Below are 12,555 nucleotides of genomic sequence, written 5' to 3' on the forward strand. Positions count from 1 at the left end.
ACACAATGAAATATTGAAAATGAACAAGACAATTAAATTTGAAAATGAACAAGCACGAACGAACAATAAAGATAATAAACAAAGAAAAGAGACTATGTACACTGCATAGAGATGAAAATCTCTAAATTTCTTTTAAAATCTGTGAAAATGAAATGAAAATAATCAATAAATTTATCTAAAATATGCAATTATTTAATAATTTTTAAATCAGTAAGTTTATTTTTTTTTCTAAAAACCATTATTTACAAATCAAACGAAAATTATTCAGTGCATAATTGTTAATTTGCTACTGTTGTGTCATTTATTATGTTTCAAAATATATTATTTATTAATTTGATTAGTTTAGAATCTTCGTGTACTCGTATTCACATAAAGCTGCTGAATATTTTAATCTCTACTCCCATTTACCCTGCTGCTTTCCCTGTGTTATGAGACTAGTACACTTTCAGAATATATTCTTGTCGATACTTGGACAAGAATATAATATATATATATATAATCCCAATGCCCTAAAAGCCTACTCTAGTCTGTCTATATGTAAAATCTCAATCTTATAAAGAACATGATGTAGCTCCACGTTGATACACATTTCCTGTTCTCCTGTTACCTGGCCATTGCGTGTTGGTGGTATATCGGAGATAGAAATGGTGTTTAATTTATAAGTTAAAAGTAGAAAATCTTCTAAATGTTAAGTGTAAAATACAAAAATATTCTGATTAAACACTTACCCGAGACGAACTCGGACCAAATCAAGCAGATGGATACTTGATGCAATGATGGAAGAAAAGAGCTCCTTACTCAAACTGAACGTATTCAGTTTCTCCATTTTTCATGCTATTCCATACTTTATGCACTGATCTGGAATATGAAAAAACAAATATAATTATTTATTAATATCTGAATTTGAATTTTATCAAACCATATTGAGAGAGAATATCGAGGTTAGCTCTCAATATCGATTTATATCGATTGACTGCAAATATTGCATTGTATCAAATTGAGAATTAAAAAAAATTGTTTATTCATTGTGAATGATATTCTTTCAGCGATATTTAAATTTAATTATACTATTCTAGAAGCTCTATAATTATTGGGCTACAATTTGATAAAATTGTAAACTTATAAATTCTTACTGTCGTCTGTCTGTCTATCCTTACTTAATATCGAGAGTGGAGTTAGATAGATGAATGACGAGACCAGATATAAAAATCTTATGGGAAGGAGGCCCGATTAATTATATACGAATTTCCGATGCAAACCATAAGTTACGTTATTTCAATTTAAAACTTTTTTCCTGAAAAGTGTTAGATAGATGACGAGTACGACTCTATTGTTACTGGAAAAGTATGATGTACAGGGGCAAGCCACTACTAATTTGAGATGGAAAGGGCTGCAATTTGATTAAAAATTGCAACCCAGCATTGTGTCAATGTCAAATGTGACAATAAGTAATTGGTCGTTATTATTTTCATTTGTAGCTTATCTTTTCATTGGATTAGAAATGAAATTAATTTGGTAAATCACAATATAGCGCCAAAAATATAGAAAAGTTATGCCGTTCTCATAAAATTACGAAGTTTTTAAACTCAAATATCTATGTACATCTTAATACTATGTATAACTATTGCTGTTTGAAATACTTTGGTTTACCATCACACTGGATTTAGTGAGAATTGTAGAGGAGAACGAATGACGGAGCTAAATCGAACTTTGTATATATAAAAACGTACCTCTTGACTGGTTTCCACACTGCCTTAAAGAAAGATCCGGCTTTTTTCAATCCTTTTTTATCTCTAATGGTACTGTACAGTACATCCAATAGCATATCCAATAGTGTATCCAATATTATAACTAATGGTGTTCGTATTTTCAGTGCAATCTTCGTGCTTTATGAATTCTTTATTCGTTTTGATGTTTGTTGGAAGACCCTTGATGTCATTATTCAATCTATAGTCTTCCTTATCTTCAACCAATCGTTCACTGAAAGTGGAAAAAAAGAATTTACAATGTAATAAATATTTATAAAATTTATAGAGAAATTATAATACATTATTTAAATTATAATACATTATTAATACATATATAGATTTTACTTCTTTCCCAAAATTTTCTATGAAATAAACAAATTATCGCTTAAATGTCTGTTATGGCAACGCAACACTTGGGCGATCTGCCCAGAGGAGATACCTTCTGATTCACGTTATTAAAGTTATTACTATTTTGTAGACGTGTAGGGCTTCCTTCAATTCAAATTCAAAGTTATGTGCAGAACTCGTTACTCGTTATCTCTGAGATTTTTCGATTTAGTGCCGATGTCAGAGGTGGATAGAAGCACTCTATCGAACTTTGAATATATATAGAGGATGTATGTGTCGCTTAGCGATGTACTCAATAATATCACAACAGAGGTCCATAGTTTTTAATGGACCCGAAGAATACGTAGCCGTCTGTACCTTTTCTATGTGTAAATAGGTATAGAGAGATATATAAATAATTATCGTTGTGTTACATATATGGAGTGACCTAAAAATGACTAAACTAAATCCAGTAACGAGTTGCTTCACTTTCCCGGTAACATTTGGTTGCTATAATATTTCATTTAAAAACTTTTTTTATTTATAGCTATTATAAAATGGCAAAAAGCTTAATTTTGAGGATAGGGATGGGTTTTATAAAAGATTTGTAGAAGCTAACAAATAAGTAAAATCGTCATTTAGTTCGACCTACTCGAGATAAGACACCTGACCTCTTTTATCTTTCCATCCCTTGACCTTTAACCGCCAGAATTTAATAGCATCGATCCTTCTAATACACAAATCTCTCTGAAAAATTTCAGAAATTTTCAGCAAAAAGCACAGATATTATTAAGCTTCAACAAAGATGAACGAAGTCGTGCCCTATCAAACACAAACACAAACACACACACACACACACACACAGATAAACATCCATACATACAGAAAAAGGCCTGATTTTTTTGCATTTCTAAACGTTTTAAGGTTTTCCGAGTCTTGTAAAATGTACGGCATGTAAAAATCTTGGGGATCATTTTTTGACCAATCGCAATACTTTCTCTCTATTTTGTATAACAGAGCCGATAAAGTAAAAATAATGTAGTGACTATAAATTAGTCACATTGGATACAAGTTATATAAAGGGATCATATTTATATTTTTGAGGTCTAAAAACAAGAGAAAATTGAGACGTGTGTTCATCTTTTACATATAATTTATACGAATGGTAGAGCGTAAGTGTACTATATGACCATCCCTTAACAAAATATTCTCAGACTACGTCTCCGTCGTTCAGCGGCTCATACCCGTACTATATTATAATATAACTGTATTATACTTTTGTCCACCTTGACGTTCTTGTGTACTAGGATTTGTTATAACGAGGGAAGAGAAACACAATTTCTAATTAAGATATATTTACTGTATGTACTGTACATATATGATTTTATATGTCTGCATATAAGCATATAAATGCTCGATTACATTGCACATATAACATTGCACATATAAGATTACATTGTTACATTGTAATGAATATATTTTAATTAAAAATTGTATTTCTATTCCCTCATTATAATAAGTTTAAAGTGGACGTCCACTTTGGACTTGTTATAATGACACAAGAATGTTCGAAGTGGACAGAAGTATAATATAAATAATTAAGGACAAGAAGCACGTATCAACATGATATAACTGTATTGCATACAAACAGTAATATAACTTACCTGTTAAAGCGATCACACGAAGTTTGGTAAAATGGCCGAATCTTCTTCAAAGCCTGTTTATAAGCAGGATTAATATGATTTTCCAGGGTGGATTTTCCAAATCCAATATGTGCGGGTTCATCCTGCTCCAAGAGGCCTTTTTTCTTGCCGCAAAATCTAAAATGATCCAAATTGTTTGGATTTACGAATCCCTCATATCCATCCATCGTCGCCCTGAATATGGAAAGAGAAAATTCACATAACACAATAAATGTTAAATTCCGAAACCTTTCTTTTAATTTTAAAATCGAATATACAAAAATTTGCCAATGAATATTTTTATAAACTTTTAGAGAAATTATTGTATTCTTAAGAAAGTTTTCATTCAATGTCTAACAAAATTTCCTATGAAAACCGTAAGCTAAATAAAGCATCACTTAAGGTCCTCGTGAAATTACATTAATTTGAGTGAGGAAAAGAGGTTTTCATAAATTAAGCGTAAATCTTCAATAAGGATAAATCGTCTTATTATAAAACAAGATATATTAAAATTTAAGAACTTATAAATCATATCTATTAACTACTAATTTATTAACTTATGACAATACATCAAAAAATGTATCTATCATGTGTAGTGAACCGAAGAGACTACACAATTCATACAGCTGTAAAGGAAAAGCTAAAGAAAGGATATAAGTTTATTAAATTAGGTTCGTAGAGTTAAAAACGTATTCTATTTACTTTTCTAAGTAAATAGAAAAGGCCTATGATGTAGGCCTTTTATATTTACTGTTGACCTTAAACTCTAAGCTGTTGAACTCACATGCAAATCTAACCCTTTCTTGTGAACACCAAAGTGATTATGAATACAGCAAAGCAAAAAAACTTTGCTTATAAACTACATTCAGAAATATCGAAGAATCGAAATCTTTAAATTAAATTTAATTAATTATCATTTGCACCGAGCAATTTCATTTTAAAGCTATTAATTTTTCGAAATAATTTCTTTTTTTGCATAAATAACAATAAAATATGAAAAATCTCTTACCCCAAAGGTTGAGGCAAGGGTTTATAATCTCCAGAATCAAAAAACATTTTTCAACACTTGAAAAGCGCACTCTTTGCAACAAAAGAGCTAAACAATCAACGGCCAATTGTCGAGTTTCTTTGTTACGCGTTAATTGACGAAGATAGAAGTTTTAATGATTAATTTTTGATTTTATTTTTTTTATTTAATTTTTGAATCTGTCCCTGTGTAATAATTATTAAAGGGTGATGGTCGTGGCAGTAATGATCTCGGCCACCTATTTGGAGGAGTCGGGATCGAATCCGGGCAAGTAACTCTCCAAGAACTTTTCATGAAAGCTCTGTCCCAGATACGTTGAGCCCCGTCCATCACCAATGAACAGTCTGTCAGTCTAAATAATCTTTATTGTCTGACACAGCTGAGCACAGCCAGGCAGAAATATAGAAAAATATATTGTAGATACATGCTGCTAGTTATACAAGGGATACAACAATACATCTGCATCAATGCTGAAACATTGATGCAGATGATTATTTGGAAACCTACTAAAAGAAAGCCAGCAATGAAAAGAAAAGATTCCATATTATTATCATTATGGTTGATCGGTAACCAAGAATCTTTTCGAGGTGTTGCTGACAGATTTGGCATAGAGAATTTGTTGCATTCTGTAAGGATATAATGCAAATAGTAGAGAGAGTTATCCAGTAGCCTACAGGAGAAGAAATCGAAAAAATTGTTAGAGTTTAATGAACTGAAAGGGTGCAACAGTTTTCCTGGAGTTTTAGGCTGTATTGATGGGACTCATATTCCATTTACAGCCCCCCCCCAAAAGAAAAGGTTGCACATTTCAACAGAAAAAATTTCACTTCTGTCATTCTACAGGCTATATGTGATGCAAAATTAAAATTTATAGATGTATTTGCTGGTTGGCCAGGCTCATCAAATAATGTCAGAGTTTTCTAAAGAAATTCCTCTCTTTCTAAGAATGAAACATAATCCTGAGATTATTTCAGAAAATCATCATTTATTAGGTGATAGTGCATATCCATTATCCAAAAAATTAACTCCTTATAGTGATAATGGACACTTAAACAATATTAAAAAATATTAAAATAAAATCCTTAGTTCAACTAGAATTGTTATTAAACAAGCATTTGGACAATTATTTGGCAGATTTAGAAGGCTAAAACATTTACATATGTTTCGAAGGGATTTGATTCCAGAAGTGATTATTATTGTCTGTGTATTGCATAATTTGGTCATTTTGTACAATGATATACCTCCAGATGCTTGTACTATAAATGATAATTTTCAAAACAGTGTTTGGAATTTTGGAGAAGAATATCAAATCAAGATGGAATTAGCAAAAGAGAGAAAATTGCTAATAAAATATATGCCAATCATAATGGTTAGAAAATAGCTACTTTTATTTTTTTTTCTATTAATACATTAAAATCAAGTTTGTAATTATTATTATTATTATTGCCTGCTATTATGTTGTGAATTTTGTTATTACTTTTAGTTATTTGTAATTGTGAATTACATAATTCTAACAAACTTTGTTCATTCTTGAAAGTACTTTGATTTTTTGAATAGATGTATTTTGATAAATCTTAAATACATTTATGAGTCATGAAAACAAAAAATTTTATTAAAGTATTCAAACATTTTACATTTTATTTCCTACCAATTTCAACAAAACATCTGTTAATTGTTTCATCGCTTTTAATTTTTCTTCCTCTATTTTTATAAAATCATTTTACCGTTGTTCTTCTTTTCTTTTGTCCTCTATTTCTTTTTTTCTAAATAATTTCTAAACCACATTTATCACCAGTTCTTTTCTTCTTTGGTGGCCTTTCCGTAAATTCTGCTTCCCTTCTGGAATTTGAGGTACTGGGAGCAGAAATTAAATTTTTATTTTCATTTTCATATGAATGAAATTTGTTTTCAGAGATGCACGGCAGAGAACTTTGAAGACAACTACTGGGGGGATTCACATTTAACCTATTTCCATAAACTTTATGAAATGTATGGAAATACTCCCATTTTATGGAACCACCACCGGATTGATTCGATCTGTCTACTTTTTTCTGTAGGTACACATTAAATTTCGCCACTTAGCATGGCATTCCGTGGACTGAAATATGTACCCACTTTGTTTAAGACAGTCGGAAATCCTCTGCCATAATTTGGATTTTTGGATCGGTTTGAGGAATTCTTCTCCATTTCTAATCTGGTATCGATTAGTAATTGCGTTGCTTGGCGAGTCCATTCATTAGCTTTATATTAGCTATTATAGTTTGCTATAATTTAATATATTATTTACACAAAATCTTTAACATGATACCTGATATATTATACATAATACTACATACTGTTTTGGTATTGTCAAGAAATTTTTTTTGAACTACCTGTATTACATTTAAAAAGGATAAATAATTATAAATTTTAACAAAGTGTTTCATTCATTCATTAAAATGAATATAAAAAAATTAATTTATGAACACTTATTCTAATAAATGTATATTGTCTATATTTAATATAAAGCTGCTATTTATGTTTATTTGTTCAATTTGAATTGCATTAATTAAAAGAACATCTCAATATATAATAATTACAAAGTATTATTACTGTACATTATTATTTAATATATACTTACCATTTTTTGTTTCAGAAATTTGTAAAGACTGTACCGGTACATTTGTTTCCGATTTCTCAGATGTTGATTGTTCTATCATTGAATATATATGTAAAAAGTTAGAGGAATTTCATTACATTTTATAAAAACAATAATTATCTATTTGGTTAAATACAACATTCAATTTGTTATTAATATAAAATGGTACAGTACCTGTAGATGCTGAACGCTTCTGGTTCTCAGATCGAAGTTTATTTATATACGCTAGTAAATAACTATAATCTGATAAAAACAATGAAAAATAAATTTATTGCGTACTTGAAATGATATTCAATTTTTTAAAATCTTACCTTTCGTCATCATTTTTGCTGTTTTTTCAACCACAAAGTGATATGTTTTGTTATCGACAGTAACGTGCATCTCCTGAATTGTCGCCATTTTTTATTCAAATGTCGCTTCAATTACCCATATTTCATTGGAAAGCAGAGGTCAACCAAGGCCGCTTGATCGCTTTGCTAGTAAGGCCTTCCGCCGATTCTCTCTCTATATGAGACCAAGCGTATAAACCAGTGGTTCCCAACCTTTTCTAGGATGCGAAACACTTTTGTGAGCAATTTTCTTTAGCGGAACACTTACTTAAGTTAATATGAAATACATAAGCTTGTCATCAGTTATTTTATTAGAATTGAGCAGTTATAATTCAAAATCTCTACTCATATTATTAACGCCAATTCTAAGACAGGAAAAAACATATCTAAATAACTTTAATGGGAAACTTGTGCCTGATGTTTTTTACATATTTCATTCAGTTTTTATCATTGCCTTTATCTTATTCGAAACAGTAGTACACTCCATAAGTACGAGTCGTACATATATATTTAAGTTTATGAAAATTTTATGATTTTAATTTTTTGATATTCGGCGGCTCGAATACGATTGTACACTTTCCGATTTGCGACTAAATCTGCGGAACACTTGGGAGATGCTTACGGAACACCAGTGTTCCGCGGAACACCGGTTGGAAACCACTGTTTATACTATAAACACTAGTTAATATTTTCTCCGCTTGTGGAGCTGACGATCGGTGACATTCCATCGTCGCGTTTTAGGTTTGTACATTAGCCTGGAGACTATAGAGGAATTTAGAGACGTCTCTGCATTTAAGCATTTTCCTCATTAATGCAGGTTGAAAACTTTTGACAATTAAGAAACGAGCTGCTGCAAACGATGTTCCCTAGTTCGTGAAAAAAACATGGAAATGCTTCGAAAAAAGCGAAATAAATAATACAGTATTTTTCACGCCTTTATTTTCATAAGACGTTTTTAGGAAGATATAATAACCAAGTATTATTGGCAGGGTAATTACAAACTTTTCCATACTAATACCATTTAATGATCTCTGTTCGATTCTTAAAGATACCAGTGATTAATCGTTGATGTAAATATTTTTTTTTACTCGAAAAGTACGCAAACTTAGCAAAACTAGATCACTTACAGTATATTGTCTACTATGAAAAATTTTACATTTTCGGACCACATATGATAACTTTTTAAATGTTGTGTATTAAATGTTATAAAATTATTACTTTTGTTAATCAAGACTTTCTGTAAGAAGAAATACCGATATAACTCTTCAAAAAAATTTGCTTATTTTTCGAAACTCGTTTTTAGAATATTAAAAAAATTGCGAAAAATATGCGCGGAAATATGGTGATATTCAAGGTAAGAACTTACTGTAATTAATATTGGAGAAGTACACAGAAATATGAAGAAAAGCAACATATATTGTTTTAAAGTTGAAATTAAAAGTATAGCTATGGTAAAAGTAACATTGCTTTAGTTTACATCTCTAAGAAGTTTCATCTCAATCAGTTTACATCTCTAATTAAAATTCTTTATAGAAAAAGCAAAAGCTTGTTACAAGGAAAAATTAATTTATTGAAAACTGTCATAATAAAGTGTACACTATGTTTTTGGCTGAATTTTACAAACTGCAAAGAACAGAAATGTACTTATCTTCTTTCTTATCAGAAATTTACAAATATAAAGTAGACAACACTAGACTTTTAATACTTTTTTTGAAACGGGCTTTATGCTGCAGTCTGAGAACTTTTTCCACAGTTTGACTTAATTGTCTAGTCCAAATGGTCAGAAAAGGGTTAACCACTTCTGTCTCAGTGCTTCATTCGATGAGATTTCATAAAATGTAACTTTTAATCCTTCAGGAGAAGTTTTAGATCCAGCATACGATGTGTAAAAAGGAACGCAACAATTTTTAGGCATAATGTGCCTTTTATATTTGAACTATACAATGAATGTATTTATATCTATACACCAAGCTGCTGTTGAAGAGAAAGTTCCGTCAACCGTATATAACTCACGAGTAAGTATAACTATATACAACTATAACTTTGCGTAACTATTACAATTTCATAAAATAGCTATATCTGCACACGAAACGACCAATTTACTCAACACGTGATTCTCACCGATAACCAGCGCCAAAATCTTTTGCGGCAGCGAAAAATGGAAACAGTGTGAATACGGAAATTTTCCTTACTAGCAAAGCGTCAAGCGGCCTAGGGTCAACATATCTGTTGAGTCTGCGCTGACAACAGCGCCACTTCAACGTTGAAAAAAGGAACGACTTTTAATGAACGTTAAGATCAACGCTGAGTCAGAGTTGAAAACTGGAATGTCCCAAATGCAAACAATGTGTTCAGCGCCGGATTAAGCCTCTAGCGGGCCCTAGACAAAATTTTAATTGGGGCCCCATTTAAATAAGTTGCTTCTAAACAAATCTTATATAATGTGACATTAGCGTAGCTAGCATGGGTGACACCCGGTGCGGATATCGTGGTGTCACCCCAAGTCACACCGTAGTGTCACCCTTTTTAACTCTTTTATAAAACATTATTGAATTGTAATATCTTCGCACTCGAGCAACTTGAACGCTATATCGAATATGCGATGTCGCGACGTATAAGTGTAGATTTAGAAAATAAATCATAACCATCCATACATCAGTACTACCACGAGACTCGGCCCTAGGAATATTTCTAGATGGCGCGAGAGATCCCGTGGCGTACTGTACATTACTTCTGATGCACGGATGGCTGTTGACCTTTTTTTTTCTTTTTTATTTTAGGTAATGGCTAGTCGAGCGGAGCTTAGTAAGAATTGTTAAATACAGCCTTTTCTGTCCTATCGAATTTCTTAAATAATTTTTCACTCATTTTCAAACAGAGAAATCTTCTGCACTGAAGCCGGGTCCTCCGAATTACGGGCCCTAGACATTCGTCTACTTTGCCTATTCGATAATCCGGCCCTGAGTGTGTTGCTAAGCGCAGCCCTGCTACTTAGTGAGTTTGCGCAGAAACATTTTCAGAAACATGTCGAGTAAGAAACATACCAGGTGACATTAAAACACCAATTTATTGTCTTTTGTTATCACGCGTAAAGAAATAAAAAAAAAAAAAAAATATCCTGGAACTTTTCTGATGAAGGGCTGTACAATGGCAATTTTATCATTGTTTTTCGCATGTATAGAAATTTGTCATAAGATACATAATGCGGTTATAATAAAATATTAATTTTAAGTAATTCAAAGTGCGTTAAAATATGAAAATAATCGCACAATATGTATTTATATTTTATAAAATACAAGGGAAGCGGTGCTTCCACCAACTTCCATGGACGGCACGCCACTGCTGCTATTATAACACAATACAGGAAAATTTGTAATTGTGTCAATTTGGCTCTCTGGGTTTTTTGAAAATTTCAAGATTTTGAGACTCCTGAATCCAAAAAAGTGGAAAAAATTTCAGGATGTATGTTAGCATGTATTTTGCTTAATATCTCAGGATGGGGTAAAGATTAGAAATGAAATTTTACACATAACTAGTATATAACGGAAACTACTACTACAGGCAGTCGTATTTGGTTATCTGGCGGTGCTTCTCCGGCCGGAATATAGGAACGCGTTCCACAGGAATTTTTAAACAGATGCCACGTTCGCAGATTATATGAATCCCATGTGACTAAAATTTCTAGTTAGGCTTATGCCACTGTTTCTTTTGTTACAACTTTAAAAATACAAACTCTAGTACTACACTGAAAACACAGAAAAAGTTAACTAATACGGTAAACAACAGCAAATAGATAGATTAATGATGATGAAATAGCAAATGTTTGACGACGGTGAGAAAATATATTCTAGCGTATCCAGATTTCAAGTCTGATTATAAAGTCCTTCATATGAAAAAATTATTCGTAACTGGTTACTCATAATGATAAACAGAGGAAAAAAGCATTTATCAGCAACAATTATCGAAATCAAACGTTTTCGGTTGTTCTTGCAACCATTAGGATATTAGAACATTCTATTCCGTTATGATATAAACCTAACACAATTACCATTTCAATTTAATTCGTAGAACACAAATAAGTGGGAATTGTTGTAATTTAAATATAAATGTAAACTTTTGACACAAGATAAAAACATACGCGATTGTTACAAAAGCTGATTACTAAAAGTAAAGCGCTAGTTATCATGAAGGACACATACGCTACAGAACTTCACAAATACATTCAGGATACAAAATGTACAGAACTTGGTGATAATATCTTTCGCTCATTACAGAAGAGGATCGCCAAATTATCTAGATTTATTCTGACACACAAGTTATTCTACCATTCTTAATAGAAGTGGGTCGGAACCGATCTAAAAGAACCTTTTCAAACTTGGAACCACTAGGAACAATTCCACACTGAGTATCGAACAGTTTCGGTCCGAATTACTAAAGTTTTATCTGGGTTTCAATTCGAACTAAATAAAATGTTCCACGAGGTTTTAGGAATAATCAAATTAGTTTTCAGTATTTTAAATTTATAAAGATATTTCAAAAATTTATAGTTTGATTAAAATTCGTAATTATTTGTTTTATTAGTAACTAGCAGATATGTGCGGCATTGTTCGACCGAAAAAGAAAGAAGGCTAAACGTTAAGCCGCGATTCTAACCACTCAACTGTTTTCACGGTGAGCCTGGCCGAATTCAATAAATATAGATGAGCTTTCTCAGTGTTCACAAGATGGAAGAAAAAAAAATGTAAGCACGTTGAAATATTGTAATTTTTAAGATATAAACCAAATTTTTTTATTAATGCAATTG

At 31.4% G+C, this 12,555-nt stretch overlaps 1 protein-coding gene across 1 annotated transcript; it reads right to left on the reverse strand.

Annotated features, from left to right (window-relative positions):
• Positions 1 to 1,869: 1,869 nt before the first annotated feature.
• Positions 1,870 to 4,814, reverse strand: LOC136976353 (uncharacterized). The gene is made up of 4 exons (XM_067271600.1): positions 4,767 to 4,814; positions 3,740 to 3,952; positions 1,928 to 1,980; positions 1,870 to 1,886 (listed from the first exon to the last, which is right to left on the reverse strand). Exons 1-4 carry the CDS (start codon positions 4,811 to 4,813, stop codon positions 1,870 to 1,872), a joined length of 330 nt encoding a protein of 109 aa, XP_067127701.1. The 5' UTR covers position 4,814.
• Positions 4,815 to 12,555: the final 7,741 nt, after the last annotated feature.

This window comes from Centruroides vittatus, unplaced genomic scaffold (genome assembly GCF_030686945.1).
Source record: "Centruroides vittatus isolate TY-2023 unplaced genomic scaffold, ASM3068694v2 contig_4, whole genome shotgun sequence".
NCBI classification, from domain to species: Eukaryota; Metazoa; Arthropoda; class Arachnida; order Scorpiones; family Buthidae; genus Centruroides; species Centruroides vittatus.